Source organism: Helianthus annuus, chromosome 12, assembly GCF_002127325.2.
Source record: "Helianthus annuus cultivar XRQ/B chromosome 12, HanXRQr2.0-SUNRISE, whole genome shotgun sequence".
Lineage (NCBI taxonomy): Eukaryota > Viridiplantae > Streptophyta > Magnoliopsida > Asterales > Asteraceae > Helianthus > Helianthus annuus.
The window spans coordinates 133,927,830-133,946,110 of NC_035444.2; the positions used below are offsets into that span (position 1 = coordinate 133,927,830).

Sequence of the window (18,281 nt, forward strand, 5' to 3'; positions counted from 1 at the left end):
CCATAATCACAGACACCATTGGACAATTAGAGGGCCAATGGGTCGAGTGACAAAGTACCGTGTGTAGTTGGTTTGATATCAGAAACATTGTAATCGCTCTTAATACTGTAACTTATAACCAATGTGTCATTTTTAGTAAACTGGATGATTCACTCAGTATTTCCCCGCTGACAAAACCTTTTTCAAACATGTTTCAGGTGATCTATTGTGATCCAAGAAAAGTGCCGTGGAGCACTACAAGCATAGAGAAGTGGCTCAATATAAATAAATAAAGAAACATGTTTTGTAAAATAAAGATTTCCCAGTGAAATCACCTTACTGTAAATTACAAGATTTTATCCCTAATTTATGTAAACGGGCAGTTTTAATATTAAAAGATCCTGTTTTAAAAAGACTTCCGCTGTCGCTTAAAATTTAATACCACGGGATTTCCTGCCTCGCGGCTCTGGACCTGGTCAAACCAGGGCCGAGGGCCGTGACAACACCTCCCCACAAAAATCGCACCATAACCCGTAAGAGTGGCGGGGATAGAAATAATCAAAGAAATCCATCTCTCTCTCTCTCTCTATATATATATATATATATATATATATATATATATTTAGACCGTCGGGACCAGGCGGTCACTATTTTTCCTTCAAACAGAGAGTTTGGCACGACCCCGTGTTGGAACAACACGACCCCGTGCTGCACTATGTATCTGGGAAAAAATAGTTTTTAAGGTTCTGGAGAGTTGACACGGCCCCATTTGAAACAGCACGGCCCCGTGTTAATTCTACAGAAAGAAGAAAATCAAAAGGAAAAGAAGAAAAACCTAAAAAAGAAAAGATAGAAAATGATTAGGGCGTTAACTTTAAGCATTCTTAAAATTCTTGTGTCCCCGGCAACGGCGCCAAAAACTTGACGTGCGTTAGTGTGAGTGTATTTTTTAGTTATATTTTAGCTCTTTTTACTCGTCGATTTCAAGTTTTAAATTTATAAAACACGATATTCCACTATCACTCTACACACACGCTAGGGCAAGTATACCCATCGCGGACGTAGTATAGTGATGACAAGATACCGAGGTCGTTGAAGGACACAAGAGCTTTTAATACTGGCTTATCGTCAACGTCTAATCGAACCAAACTTTTGAGAAAAGATTTTTAAACTAATAAAAAGATAAAAACATAAAATAAAAATAAAATAAAAATGATAGACAAGAAAGAATCACTTGGATCCAACTTATCTTTCATGTACCCTTTTGATGATTTCCACACTTTGGGCATTTTAAGAGATCATCTTAGTTATAGTAGTAGGCCCGTCTTTTGTAGGCGACGTTACCCTCAACCTAGTGGTTTGAGTCAGCAAGGATACAATCCCACTAGGTCGGAATATTGAAAGATAATTAAGTAAGTAATTAATGCAAAATGTGGTGGACCCCCCTATGAGGCGGCGATAACCCTCAACCCGTTGGTCTGAGTCAGCAAGGATACAGTACTCGCAGGGTTGGTTTAAAGTTTTAATAGTAGTTTATGAATAAGGGGTGCAAGCAGTTTCTTACTCTCAGTCGGGCTAGTCATTCCCGGCCAATCCATGGAGTAGTACTAAACTTGCACCAGGTTCTCGCAGGATCTATACACTGAACGAGACATAGAATTACCCAAACCACCCTTCTAACCTCCATTTCGAGTTAGTTAACATGCTTTATATATACCATAAAGACATGAATATGTAAATAAACGACATATGAAGAATGGTTGAATAAATTCGCCTTCAATATAAAAAACTAATTATTAAAGTTACTAATACATACCCAATTAAAAAGTAGCCAAAGTTTGGAAATCATAAAAGAAATACATAAAAGATATGTCTTCACCAAGTGATGTAAGATTTTAGCCAAGCATGGCCTTTGTTTGACAAAGATTCTTACGATCAATCTTGGATCCCGAGACTACACACACACTCTAAAGACGGAAAAAATGGATGATGGTGGTGGATGATGGTGTTGTAGTGGTGGTAAGTGAGAGAGAAGTGGTTTGCCAAGGGATGAGTTGAAGTGGAACCAAACACTTCTAATTATAGCTGTCTTCAGAAGCTTCAGTACGGCCCGTGCCCGGCTGGTACGGCCCCGTGCCCATCTCTCTCTTCCTCATTAACTGCTTGTCATATGTTGTACTAACACGACCCCGTGTGTCAACGGCACGACCCGTGGTCAAAGTACTTGCTGTACTATTACAGATTCTGAAAATCTTTGAGTCGATCATGCCCCGTGTTGGTTTAACACGGCCCGTGTTGGCTGCCATTTTTGTCTTTTGCAGTTGTCTTTTTTCCTGCCCTGTATCCATCTTCGGACACGGCCCGTGTCTGGTGGACACGACCCCGTGTCATCCTTCTGTTCTTGATATTTTGAGGTTTGGATGTGAATTGGGGTTTGGCGAGCTACAACAATTCCTTCTTCTTTACATTTATGTTGGATTTTGCTGTCTTTTTGCTCCTTTTGCAAATTTAAGCTCTTTTATCCCTGAAAATATAAAAGAAACGAAAACACGAGCTTTTTCCAACATTAATACTAAAAAAGGGTTGCTTTTGCTTCGTATTTGACATAATTTATATGTTGTATTTTAATCACATCACATTTACACATTTCAATCCTTGTACAATTTCGAACTCTCAAAAAGCTTTTCTAGAAGTTATACGTAAACTGTTATGCAAACGTAATCAGTTTAACGCGACGTACACTCCGGAACAAGGATATAAGCTAAACATACCCTAAATACCCTTTACATAACTTAGAAATAAGTTTTGAGGGGTTCGGTATGGCAAAAACATGCTTATTCGAGCTCAGGGACTATTTGTGACAAACTGCAAAAGTCTGACGATTCTCGTATTTTTAAATACGGAACATGTGCACACATCCAAAATTTTTGTAATCATTAAAATCTTGTATTTTATTGATAAGAATGCAAAAATATCATTTGTTGCGAAATTTCGGTCGTTTTCGCGTTCGTCGTAATTAAGCGAAAAATGCAACCGTACAACCGAACAAACCGACATCCACGACATTTTCGGGCAAAGGTTGAAGAGGCTGCCGTGGGTTTCAAAGTCGAAGAAGAAAACGTATAGTGTGTATTAGATTGTTTGTAGGTTGGTTGTATTTGTGTGGCAAAATGGCTGATTCTGGTTTCGCATTTATCAAAGACGACCGACACGTTTCGATTTGGTAACCTTGGAATTTCGGTACAAAGATCCGAATTTTCATACGATTTTTATTTGATTGATTGATCACGTAACAAACATTAACGCGTGAAGATCTTGAGGTTTTTTAATAATTATTATATTTATATATAATTAATTAAGTTGTTTAACTTGATATTCTTGTATAACTCAATAAATAAATATGACGTTTTATAAAAATACGAATATACTGTTAGGACGGGGATATTTTTCTCTATCATATGACCTAAGTTTCATAAAAATCAGATTAGTTTCAAATATACTATATATTTTTTATTTATAACGATTCGGAACTATTTACAAATGGTTCGGACCCGATTTTCAAAGCGGTTCGTTTTTTTTTTCTAATACCCATTTTGGCGGATGTTATACCCTGACACTACTTTTTGCCATCATTACATAATACCTCTTTTTTGTTTCTCTTTTTAGTCTGATCTCATCCATGATATTCATAACATCAGACTAGGTGACATGACTACGTATTACCCGATTCACCTAACTCGAACCAGTCAAACACCTTTTTTTTAATAACCCACGTGTTATTTTAGTAGGTTCTATCCTAAAAGAATAGATATCATTAACTAACGAATCTTCCAAACATTAGGAAGATCTGCACGATCTCCTATTTCTCGGATACAATCCCTACGTGAATACAACTCCTATTTATAGATAAACCCTATCACCAATCACTATAAATACAAAGGTCAACACGAAGGTAAGATTATCTTGCCTAACAAATACTTTCTCTCTCTAAACCTATCTCTTGCAGACCGAATACTTATTTTCACGCCGGAAGATGATTACAGTGATAACCTCATTCCTGTGACGAGTTCTAACGGTGTTCTATTTTATAGGCAAATGAGATCATCCCCCAATACACCGTATACCCTCTTAACTAATGACTTGTTATTTACGCATATAAACCCGGGTCAAATCAAATATAATACGCCCCCTCCGTAGATCGCATTGGGCCACATGGGCCTTTCAAATATAAATGCCTCTTACAAGGAAGAAAAAAGAAATCACACATGAATGGGGAATGGAGGGGGGGGGGGGCAGGCCCACTCTAGTAGCTTCTGATTGTAACAACACAAGTATAACATCATAATCATACATGGTAAAGTGTAACACCTCGAAAATTCATATCCAATAAAATAAAGACACGTGTCATGGAAGACAACGTGTCAGGAACCCGGATCAAATAAGGATGTATGGTAGGATTTGAAAAGGGCGTCATGTTATTAAAATACCTCTGAACGATCCAAGGGCGACATGTTATTAAAATACCTCTGAACGACCCAAATTATAAATCCCAAGATCCTTAAATCATTATGATAAACATCCAATACATTTAGCCGGTTATTCCTAAATAAATAAAATTCCATTCTTATATAGGAATTTGGGTTTTTTTAAAATGTTACTACAAAATCCTAATTTAATTCTTGATTAAAAGAAGTTGAGTTTAGTTAATAAGGCATGGTTAACTTTCATAGAATCCAAGGTGAATTCTTGAGATTTTCCGTCACTTCAAACTTCCCACAAAAGGCCAAGAGGTGTAAGTGCATGCAAGGCATGCAAGGACTGAGCAAAAGGGGACCCTCAGCTGATTAAAGGACCCAAGATTCGGACTTGTAAGATTGCATGGTCAAGACTTGAAAACTTGCAAATTTTTGTCCTCTGACCATCGGTTACGGACCGTAAGGGTCCAAGCTTACGGTCCGTAAGAGGCATATCTGGGCGTTGAAATTCAAGGGCGGTTACGGACCGCAAGGCTAAGGGCTTACGGTCCGTAAGAGATGCTTACGGTCCGCAAAGCCTCTTGCTTACGGTCCGTAAGCCTGTCGCTGGCAGCAGATTTTGGACAGCTGCCTGTTCAGCCAGTTCCACCGCCTTATTTAGGTGGTATTCGAATTCAGGGATTTGTAACTGGTATTTTAGCATTTTAGGGACACATGGAAACATCTGGTTTCAGTCCTAGACTTATGTGTATGAAGATCATGCATTGGGGTTCACTATATAAGGAGACCAAAGTTGTGAACTTTCACTTGCTCATTCAACTCTCTTGAAGCATTGCTCTGGAGCTTTTCTGGACTTCCACAAGTTTCCCTAAACGTCCCTAATCATACTTAGGACCATTGTAAGTGTTCCTAATCATTCTTAATTCAGTTTAGCTTAGTTAATTAGCTAAAAGTCAAATCGTCATAATTAAGGTTTGACTTCGAGATTAAGCTATAATTGATCAGTCAAATCTCGAATTAAAAATACCTATAAGTAGGTAATTATGTGGGTAATAAACCCTTAAAAGGGTTTTCTCAGATTCCCACTCTAACTATGTCAATTGTCGGGTCAAAGCTTACCTTAAAAAGTAAACAGAATGCTTAATTCCAAATTAATACATAATTAGCAATGTAGGATTCATGCAACCTGTTTTGTCATTAATATAACTTGGTAATTAATGTAAGAACATGTCTAAGCATGTTTAACTCGACAATTTTCAGTTTAGGCTTGGTTTGGAACCGAAAGTCGCATAGTTTGACTTTCGCTTTGACTTTCAGTTCTGACCCATTTAAGCCAAGTTTAGGATTGCCTTAGAGCTTCTTTTGGACCTAGTTACATGTTAGTATAACCCTCTATGATTATATGGCTTGGTTCACTAGTTGTCTAATTATTATGCAAGTTTCCGTTAAATGCTCATATGTTGACCATTATGCCCAAATGACCTTAAAATGTGATTTTTAAAATGTAAAAAGTAGACATCTTAGTTACTGATTTATAAACTTGTACCTAAAATTTGACATCAGTTTGAGGTCTAGATTTAGAGTTATGCTCATTAGCGTAATTAGAAGCATTCTTAGTCAATAATTGGCATAATTAGCATATAGCCTATCTAAACCCAAATTTTTATACAAAACTTATTACCTACTGATATAAAATAATATTTTGGGATTTTTAGAGATTTTTATTTATTTTTAGGCTGAGCATAACTTAGATTTCTAAGCTTAATTCGGTTATTGCCGGTTTTGCCCTTTTGGGCTATAAAATGAGTTTTATAAATCCTTTTGACCTCAAACCCTTTTTTACTGGTTTATTGTGTTTAACAAATTATTTTGAGCCTTCTGGAATTATAAAAATATCAACTTTTCTTTCAAAACCCGGAAATGGCTCCAAATCGCCTTTTTAGGCATTTTTACGACATAGTATGTATCAAAACTAGTTTATATATATAAGGGTTGATACGTACTGATAAATTCAGTAAAGTTTTATATTATAACAATAAAACAAAAGTTTTAAACTCAGGTTTCCAGTTTTGACATTTTAGGCCTATGTGAAATTACCAAAATGCTCCTGCGGAGCATAGTATAGTTATAAGTAATAAATTTCACATATATATGATACCCTACTGTTGTAACTTAGTAAATTAAGTATATTTATTGATTTAATCAGACCTGTAACTCAGGTTATTATTTAAACTCTTTTACACCATTTAAAATGACCAAAATGCCCTTATGAGGCATAGTTTGGGTTTAAAACTATTTGGGGCATAATGGAAGGTATCTTACTGATATCACAACATGTTTAAGGCATATTAACTTAGGAAACTTGTATATGACTCTTATGGTTACCCGTTACGCACCTTACGCGTTCGGATCGGCTTATGTAACTAGTTTACCCATTCTAGCCGAAACGGGTCAAACCATATTATTTCTGTCTCAAAATCCATAATGTGATTAAGTTACCCATATTAAACAAGCATGCAAGCTTATCGGGTCAAAACCACATTCTAAAACGGTCTTCGCCATATCGTGCGTTTAAACCGTAATCTTCAATCAAAATTAACCGGTCTAAGCTTAGGCTAAATTAAAAGACCCGTTAGGATTCTAATAAGTTATTAAAACCTTCATTTCCAGATATAGGAGCCCAGTAAAAGCTATCTGTACTTGCTGATTTGATACGGCTGGGATTAAATTTATATTTAGCTCAGGTAAATACAATTAACTTATTTTCCCTTATACGGGCTTGGGGTACGGTATATAAAATACCACTTGGTCGGGTAATTGACCTTAACTGGTCGGTGGTTAAGTGTGGTCAAAATGACCCGTTTGAAAATGTTGTTTTGTTTGTTTAACGCCTTTGGGGGTTTAATGACCATGTCCCGGATATCCTTGGCATCATTCAAAGAATGGCCACGACCTTAGCACACGGGTGTAGGCGTACACCCGTAGTGCATTCAAATCAATAAAGTATAATCGTCGGTATGAGAGAAGTCTCGCGGCAGAACTATACTAAGTGGTGTGTCTATTAATCTTTAACCCGGCACGACCCGGACAACTAAACGCATAACAAACATGTAATTCTTTTACAAGATTATAAGCAAATAATTATCCCAAGTTATAAAAAGTTTTGTGCCGCGGGCATTCAAATCAATTTTTAAACTTTTTCAAAATGAGTCAGTTAAATTGTATTTACCAGTGTAAACTGACGTATTTTCCAAAAAGGCTAAGTGCAGGTACTACGCGTAATAGGCTGGCCACTCCTTAGCATCAATAAAAGTCTCGCAAGCTTAGGATGCATGAAGTCTGTTGAATAAAAGTCTCCTCTTTGTTTTGATCCGCCTGTGGATCTATTTCAACTATTTGTGATACTGGATATTACAATTTTATTTGGTTGAAATAAATCTTTCTTTTGCTTCCGCTGTGCATTTATATTTTGTATTGAATGACTATGAAGATATCAACTACGTCACGGAACCCTCACCGGGCCCACCGGTGACACGTGGAAAATAGGGGTGCGACATAAAGTTTATCATATAACTAGGTTATTGCCCCGTGTATTACACGGGGTGAATCATAATTATAATGTGAAATAAAAAAAAATATATTCATAATATGATCTAAGTATATATAATATAGAGTAATATGCAGACTAAATACGAAATAAATATTGAAGTTTGTATAGCCATTCATAATAATATGATCTGTTATTTGTTTTGTGATTTATCACAGGAACTTAAAATTTTGTACCGGTACTAATATTTATTGTGACATTTTCTTGTTCAAAGGTAACGTGTCTGATTTTATCTGATAATAGATTATTCTGACGGGTTAATGTTGGCATAATATTATATTTTCTACCATCCAAATATTGTTTCCTCACTTTCACATTAACATTAATATAAGATATGCTTCTATTCAAAGCTATAAACCAATATGAATTTGACGAAATAATTACTTTTATCACAATTAGTAAGTAAACCAATAAAAACTATTGATAATGTAATATGTCCCATACCATTTGAAAGGTCTGAAAAGGGACTTCTAGACAGATAAAAGTAATGTAAATAAAGACATGAGATACCATACGACAACTCAGTAAATCTAAATTTAAAAAAAAATTATGACATTCCGAATGTGAAGATACCTTTCACAGACATCTACATCTTAGTTACAATAGGAAAAAATATGTATGTTAAGAGTTTACCTTGTTTTAAAACACATATATCTAACTTATCTAAAAATACATGATGTTTTCTATGTGACATAGATAATATGCATATTACTTATTTGACATGGTAAACTTATCTAAAAAAACATGATGTTTTCTATGTGACATAGATAATATGCATAGCATATGAAGAGTAAAAAAACATACCCAGTATTTAGAATTAAGTGGAGTTTACAATAAATTATATTTATTTAACTCGTGTAATATACGTGGTTTTAAAAATATAACTTTTTATTTGGTATATAAAATTACATTTATTCAACCCGTACAATATGGTTCTTATAGATATAACTTTTTATTATTTAATATATAAAATTATATTTATTCAACTCGTACAATAAATGAGGTTTTTAAAAATATACTTTTTATTATTTAGTATATAAAATTTATTTATTCAACCCCGTGTAATAATACACGGGGTTATAACCTAGTTTTATTATAATCATAACTACAATGGAAAATTTCCTTAAAGTATAGCAATATTAGAAATTATAAAACATCGATATCATGAAATTTAATCATTAAAAACATACGAAACTAAGACGGTTAAATAAATGGGTTAAGCTTGGTTGGTTAAACACAATCCAGATCGAATAATCTATCTTATCAATAGATTTACAATCAAAATAAAATTCTAATATAATATTTAAATCTTTTTAATTTAAATTTAAAATTTATCAAATAAATTATTGATGCCCTCATTGAATGACATGTGTCCCAAATCAGGTTTCTTTTATTATATAGTACTAGCGGTAAGACCCGTGTGCAAACACGGGTCGTTTCTTAGAAAACCATGCATACCGCATTTTATTAAATGACGAATGATTATACATTTTTTAAGTTTAATTAAAAATTGGTTATAAAAAAACGAACATTTTTTAAATAACAAATAAAAGAGAACATCTTTCAAAAAAAATAGCATGCCGATATCGAGTAGCTCACTCCACCTCGACTCGAACTTTTAGCAACCCGACTCGAGCTTTTGTAGGGCTGCCAAAGACAAACATTGTCTAAAAGACCTCGTCCATATCATGCGATCATACAAGTGTCATTGAAGTAAAAACACAAGAGCAAGCTGCTCAAGCGTTTGGTACAGTACAGAAAAAAAAATTGTACAGCAGACCAAAACTAATACATGAGTTACCAAATCATACTAAACTCTCTCCACTGCTTCCATTCCATTTTGATAGCAAGTAAAAATGGATACAGCAGAATCATGCTTGTGATCATGATGATGCTCTTGGTGACATTCTGTTTAAAAAATATATATATATTTTTATGATTAAATACTAAAATAAACTTGAAAAACTTATACAGAAAAAAGAAAAGTGATAAAATACCATGGCCATGGCCATGCTCGTGAGTGTGCACAGTAGTTGTTGACTAATTATTACTACCCACTCTAAATGTAGCTTGTCATATGTAATAAAGATTCTTGATTTGAATAATTTGGACAACAATAAATAAAAGTGAAAAATATTAGAGGTTCAAAAGTCTGCTTCACCAAAGTCAAACCCAACAGTGGTTCAAAAAGTCTGCTTCACCAAAGTTTAACAAACACTAATATCAACCCAAACAGTGGTTCAAAAGTCTGCTTCACCAAAGTCAGACCACTGTTTTAACCCAACAGTGTTTCAAACATCTGTTGAACTAAGTCAAAACACTGTTTTAACCCAACAGTGGTTTCAAACCACCGTTTTAACCCAACACTGTTTTAACCCAACAGTGTTTCAAACATCTGTTTGAACTAAGTCAAAACACTGTTTTAACCCAACAGTGGTTTCAAACCACCGTTTTAACCCAACAGTAGTTTCAAACCTCTGTTTTCATCCATCTGTTGACCAAAGTCAACAGATGTATGAACCACTGTTTTATGTTCTAACCTCTATTCTAATCTGGCGGGACTCATCTGATGGTCCTCTTGCAAAAGCATACTTTTTACAGTTGTTTTTGGAGGATCAACGCTAGCCCAACTATATTTGTGGATATTTGTTCTTAAAGTGGTTTCTTTTATTATATAATATAGATTATGAATCTACAACCAGTTTTAAGTTCCAGTTATAGCATCTGGCCCAAATGAAACAGAGAAAAGCCTGAATTACACATCGCTTAGACGACGGCTTAAAGCCCGAATAACTCCCGATGTTCTAGTTCGGTCCCAAACACATGATCCGATTTTCACAACATATAAAAAAAAACTATCAACTTTTATAGAAGTCTCATCAAGTCATGAACAACGGCTGAATCATTTCTTTAAGTCTGTCATTTGTTACACATTACTACAAGCTCATAAACCCAACAGTAACACACATCATCTACTTTGCCTATCCTGCAAAAATAGCACAAGCCTGCCCTAGGCAACTATACAGATCTTGTAAATTTTGAATAAACAAATTATCATCCATTTCTAAAGGTCGTCTTGATGCAAACATATGTCTCGTGTATTATCTCATAATCACAATCCCGCACTTCGATAACTCCCGAGCCTGCCTTCTGCACTCGTTTCCTTGACTGGCTATAACATCATACACGTTTGTAGTCAGAGGACGAGTCAAAGGTTGACCTGGGCTGAACGGCTGAGCGGAAGCAGAAATTTTGCTTTCGGATTTGTTGATTCTCGATTCGGAATCTTCAATTTCTTCTTCTGATTTTGACTCACGCTCGTGAACTATATCGACTTCCTTTATAACTTCATCCTCTGGTATTTTTTCATCTACATCAGCTTCTTCAATTTTGACTTCCTCTAATGCATCATTAGAACCATCGAGTTCATCGCTTTTTACCTTATTTTCCTCCACAACTTCCTCTATTTTCTCAAGTAACGGTTTTAAAACCGTACCTGGTGGGGCCAATGCAACTTCTTTGTACGACACAGATTTCGAAGTCATAGCACTAAGAGTTGCTGCAGTTGGGGAAACCCTTGGAGAGATTCTAGAGACCAAAGTCTTCACGGGAAGCTTAGTCAACTCATCACCACTGGTCAAACGTGACTTTGAATGCTTTGACTGAGTCAACTCAGTCGAATTAGGTCTTGGTGTTGTGACTTTCTGGCCTTTGTTAGTTTTTTCAGAACCGTTAATATGTAGTCGGGTCGCCTTCGGTTAAACTTTTTCGGACCACCGGTTCCTGACCACACCTTCGGGTTAGCTTCTTGCCATCCCTCATCGGAGATTGTTTCTTGAACTTCTTCTGTGACTATTGTTTCTTGTTTAGTGGTGTTATGACTATTATGACCCTTCATCACCTTTTGAACAACCACCTCTTGTACTGTTACATCCTCCTTAACAGTAGATTCTGCTTTTGTTACAATGGTCTCAACAGTATCATTAACCGTCATTTCATCATTTCGTGCATCAATTGGGAGTTCATTCGACTTCTCACCAACTGGTGATGCCTAAAAGACAATTAGTTCGAAGGTCAGGTTAAGCATTTCATATATATATATATATATAATGGTTTGTTTATCATGATAATAATATATAACTACCTTTGCACGACGTTTCCTCTGTGAATCTCCTTTGGAATCCTGATCTGGACTTATGAAATCAAGTAGATCTGATACACTGCATAAACAAAGTCAAAATATGTCGGTCCATACATTTATATTATTGGATAGTTGATATAGAGTACAAATGGATTATATCATATACCATATTAATACCTAAGGTGACCCTTGCTGGCAATAGATGCATCCGGTTTCGGAGTTCCGTTTCTTGCTGTTCTAAAGCTTTTGATTCAAAATGTTCAAGCCAATGCAGCCGCATCCTGTGTTCAACGGGAATATAAGTCCTATTCATGTATACATTAAAGTAAAATACATAAATATTGCCAAGTGTTTCATCAGTTTTTCCTCACCTGAGTACGAAGGTCCTCTATCCCCAATTTTGCTTGAAGAATTTGTAACGTCGTTTGCTCGTGTTGCACACTCAGTGAATAAGCTTCCATCAGTGACAGAGCTATAGCTATTGCATGGTAGCTAGCAACAGTCTATAATATGAAAAGTCAATTGATCTAGTAATAGGCAATGTTTTCAGGGCTGGACCTGAAAACATAATAGTCATAACAGTCTATTATAATATGAAAAGTCAATTAATTCGCGGTACCTTAGCTTAAATAATCAAGCAAGTATGAAAACCAAAGTCATAACTTACATGTATATTCTGGAAAGATCCGCTCAGAGACGGTTTCAACAAAGGAGCATCGGGTATAGACGTATCCGGGCTACTGAAATGATTTTCACCCTACAAAACAGAATATATTTTTGCAAGCTCATTCAAACTCAAAAGGCACAAAAAGATGATGATAAACAGAATATATTTTTGCAAGCTCATTCAAACTCGAGCTTAATACCTGCTTATAGCAGATCCGACAAACGTCCTCTTCTCCTGGATTCCGACAGATCCGACAAAGAAGGATTATCATCATCATCACTTAAGCCTGCAAAGAAAGAGGCCTGAGAGTAGTTCTGGCAGTGGCGGCAGCAACGGCGGATGATACAAGTGGATTATCATCATCATCTTCGTCATCATCACTCAAGCCTTGTAAGCTCAAGCCAGCAATTGAAGCTGTTGAACATCAGTGGTTGAAACATCCTCCTCTCTGATGATATGTAGCACACACCTCACAATATTTCCAACAGCAACTGTTGTAGAGTAGCTGTCAAAGTCCAAAGAGCAAGCAACTACAAACGTATAGGATGGGGGATGGGTGTGGACTCACCAACATGATTAGCAGCAGTGAGTTGGTCTCCAATGGCCTTGAGTTGGTCTCCGACAGATCTTCTGGATACATCAGATTTTTCTGTTTTTAACATCCATACACTTTCCCATACGCTAAAAGCTTCTCTCAGGCTCATATCATCTGTAGCCTATGCCAATCCTGCAACAAAAATCATGAACAGAGGCACAATTAACTAACAGCTGCAAAAAGATGTCGTTCCTTAAAGCAATTTCAAGAGCTTTCAGCATTGAAGTTTCGCTTTAATTGATCACACACAAAAAAAAATTATTTCATTAATATATAACTAATTAATAGTGTGACAAAATAAACTTTAGGAATGATTACCAGATTATAATTGTGCTGTTTAATCGCTCCGCCTTCCTTAGCAATATGTAACAAACACCATTACCAGATTATTATTATTGTTAGCAGTAGGTCACTTAATCTGAAGAGAATATTTCTTCATTTTGCTACTAATCAAATTCGCATCACAGTTTGCATATTAGTAATCAACTTCGCATCACAATAACAATAATAATAGAAATATCAGTGCATCCCATCTCTTTTATATACTCAACAGCCAAATCCAACATGTCTGCAGTGCTCGTTCCGTTGAGAAATATATCATCCAAAAATTAATAATAAGATGTAACAATTATTCAATTATTCATTTTTCTCAATAAATATAATATCTGAACAATATTTTCAGATCCATAACTATTTCACCGTACAAATACGCGAATAAATCATCATATCATCTAAAAACTAACAATAAGATGTAGCAATACAACGGTTATTCTAATAACAATAAGATGACCATTAGCTTTGATGTAAGCTTCAAACATATGAGGTACAAATTCACGAATCAATGATATATAATATAATATTTAAAAAAGTGAACTTTTTACTTAAATGGATGACCATGTAGCAATACAATGGTTATTCCATTGTAATATACTCTGCATCTTATCATCTGATAACCCATTTTTCTTTAGTACCAACAAACAACGAATCAATGATATATAATATTATATTTACGATCTAGATATTGCAATACTTATAGATGATGAAATTAATGAAGTTAGGGTTAAGGATGTACATGAGAATACGAGTGCGGCAGCGGCACCGAGGAATCCAAAGAACGGTGCCGTTTCATCACCACTGAATGTTGAATCGGCCATTGTTGTTGTTGTAAATCGAGTGAAATTGATCGGATTTGAGGATCGGAGGTGAAAACAGAGTTGGATTGAACCTTTTGATCTACAATCTAGATGTATTATGTTTGCTAAATCCAACCCCTTTATGCTAAGTGAGTTTTAGAGAGAGAGTGTTATGGGTATTTCTGGATATAACAATTGAAATTCGTAATGATTAGATTAGATTAGATTAAGTAGCAATTTAATCTAACCTGCCTTTGCTAATGTTGACCTAGCAGCAAATTCTCTTGACCTGCTTCTCTGTTCTTAACCACCGGAAAATCTGGATGATGAAGACGGATTAATGAAGCCACCGGAAAATCTGTGAATGATCTCAAATAAATACGGATCAAACAATCAGAAACTAAAATTAAAATTGATATGATAGAGTTAATATACACGGATCTTATATTAATATACACTAAATAGTGTGAACCTGATCGTAGGTTTTAATGAGAGAGAGTGATCGAAACCTGCATTTAGAGAGAGAGTTGAGAGAGAAATGGATTACAGAGAAATTGATTGAAGAAGATGGTATCTTATATATCTGAGTCATAATTTTGAATTTTGAATTTGAAGCCATAATTGTGGTAATTTTGAATCATCAGAGGTTTGAAAAGGTTTGGAGATGGGCAGTGGTTTGATGGACAGACCTTTTGAAAAGATGAAAGTGGGCCACATTTGAATTTTAAAGTCTTTATATATTAGGCTTTATAATGTAATAATGAGATAAGAAAAGCCTTGTTGGACACTCTCTCCTACTGACACATCAGCTTTTCTTATGTCACTTGTATTTCTCCTCTTATAGAAAGTATAGATAGATATAATAGATATAGATTGTATTGTATTTAATAAATTAACACAAATACCCCTTGCACATAGAACTATCACCTATGTTCCTGAGTCATTTAATAGGGGGAGGGGAGGGGAGGGGGGGGAGGGGAAGGAAAATTTTCTCTCCTAATCTCTCCAATTTGGGAAGATGAATATATGGTCATATTTGGTTATATTTTCTTCCCTTTTCCCTCCACTCCCCTCCCCCTCTTAAATGAAACTCGGGAACATGGTTTTTCATATTTTCATATCTTTTCCCTCCCCTCCCCCTGTTAAATAATGAGACTCGGGAACAGAGTGAATTTACGCCTATGAGATATATGCATTCTTTGCCTTCGCTTTACCACGACCAAAACCACATCAAATCTCGTTATATTAGTGAGGACTTCTGTACTCAAGATTAATTTGTCATTTACATTTTAGCTATATGTGCAAATATGCCAGCCTTTTATGTTGGCATTACAAATATTGACCAGTTTTATATGTTGGCATTACAAATATTGAAGTTCATACAAACGTCGATTCAAGAAATTAACAAATGATTTCTGAGTAAAAAGCATAGCATTACAACATTAATCATCCAAATTACAACAATAAAAGCACAAATTATCAAAACTCAGTTTACAAATAGAAATTATATTTTAATGGATCAATTTTTGCATTTAACAAACGATAATATTCCATATTGTTTTTTTTCCTTGCATGTCAATAGTTAACACGATTGCAATTTGTACGGATTTCACCATTATCCTGAGATTTAACATCAAGAATATTTGCAAGCTTGACCATGGAGACACTAAATTGGTTGTAGAAGAGTGATGACTGGAAAGACAAAGCATCGGCAATTGGTTTAGTCCTTGAGTCGGAGTAGAGCAACTGGTCCGTTGATAGGAGCCCCATCTTCTTCTTAAGATTGTGATAGTATTGCGTGTCAAATTTATTTGGGCTTGTGGCATCAAGATACACGTTTTCTGACGCCCACCTACATTTTCTCCTCAAGTAGTTCAAATATAAAGGATTGATGGATGGATCGGGCTTCTTTGTTCCTTTGTAGTTGTATAGGCGATATTGCACCGCCTCACATGAACTCCTTCCTATGGTATGGGCACCTACAAACCAAAGTGTCTTATCTTGTTGGCTTTTGAAATCAAGATAAACAATTGAACACTACTAGAAAAGAAAACTATCTTTTAGTTAAAAGATGTACCTGAGAGAACAACCAAGTCAAGAACATTCAGTCCCTTGGACTGGAAAAACTCTATAAGTTGGGTAATACTTTCGCGACCCATAGGGACTGCTGCAGCTTCCTTTGCTAGGGACACACGACCATCTTTCCGTCCAAAGGGTATCGTCCAAAATGGTCCACCGGCTAAGACAGTGGCATCTCTTGCCGCAGTGGTCAAGATGTCAGCACACGAGACGATTTTAGGGCATTTTTTCTCAAGTTCAGCCTTAATATCATTGATCAGTTCGAACCCTCTTAATGACTTGCTTACATTCGCAGACCTTTCGCTTCCACTATGGTCTAATAGTATGGAAGCATCGCACCCCTACAAAATTGAAGCAAATATATACTTCTCTTAGTTAACTGCTACACAAATGAACATTTGACCGTTTAAATGTGGTAGCCAAAAAGTCATAAAAATGTGGGAAAGCTTATTTACTCTAACGGCACAATCGTGAAAATGTAGTCTCATGAGACTAGGAGCGAGTGACGGGTCCCTCTTGACCCATTCTTTTACTTTCCTATAGATGATGCCTTCGACGTTAGGGCAACCTTTATGATATAAAGAGTACGAAAGATCGTCCTCAAAGCTTGTGATATCAGGTAGGCTTGGTACTTTAAGAGAGTGCGTTAACGAAGGATTGTTGAAGGCAGATACCGAGATAAAGATCGACAAGAAGGAGATGAATGCGAGACACATGATCGTGCCAATCATCATGGTTGTTTTTGAAGAAGCAATGGATGGTCAGGTATATGGTTTTTGTATGTGTATATATACACACACAGTATACATAACTGTTCGTGAAGTGCACCATCCTATTTGCTTATCAACGTGCAAGCATGACAATCCTTCAAATAGAAATGGCTTCCCTTGTTTGATAGTTGCAATCAAGTAGGACTTCTAACGTTGAATGATTATTATATTTTATTTTATTTTATTACACCCGATAAGCCAAATTTTAATTTTCCAAAATCCGGTATATAATAATAACTAGTTATTTATAAGTTATAACCATGAACAAAGATATTCAAATCGGCTTTTTTACCAATGGAATACATCAAAGTTTATTTCTTTTCATGTTTTACTTGTTAAATGAATAACAGGAGTTGCTGTTGGTTTTTCTTTCTAGTTCAGCCTGATCTATTTTTTCCTCTAAACTTAGTTTATATATTAACTATATATATTAATTAGTTTGAGATTTCCGACCGCTGGGACAGAACTCACCGGACCTAAAAATTCTTAGCAGCGGAAGTCGGTGATACTTCTATCACCGTTAACATCATCATCATCGTCGTCATATTCCTATGTGTGCTTCTGTGTGTTTGTACAGAGAACGTATTCATGCAGAGAGAATTGCACACATCAAATGGATATTGAAAAATATCTTGGTAACTGATAATTGTCAACGTAATATTACATATATATCGGGTCAGTTAATATCATAACGGCCACTAACATAATAACCTATGATAACTATAATATTACATTATAATAATAAACAATATATATGCTAAGTTTATATTCTAACACCATCCCCTAAACTTAGCACCGGTAATGGCTCGTCACGTCGGCTTTGATGATAAACACA

The 18,281-nt window shown here is 35.6% G+C and overlaps 1 protein-coding gene across 1 annotated transcript; it reads right to left on the reverse strand.

Annotated features, from left to right (window-relative positions):
• Positions 1–15,989: 15,989 nt before the first annotated feature.
• Positions 15,990–17,425, reverse strand: LOC110895745 (peroxidase 7). The gene is made up of 3 exons (XM_022143104.2): positions 17,132–17,425; positions 16,675–17,017; positions 15,990–16,576 (listed from the first exon to the last, which is right to left on the reverse strand). The coding sequence occupies exons 1-3, from the start codon at positions 17,408–17,410 to the stop codon at positions 16,173–16,175; spliced, it is 1,026 nt and encodes a 341-aa protein (XP_021998796.1). The 5' UTR covers positions 17,411–17,425; the 3' UTR covers positions 15,990–16,172.
• Between the last annotated feature and the right edge of the window lie 856 nt (positions 17,426–18,281).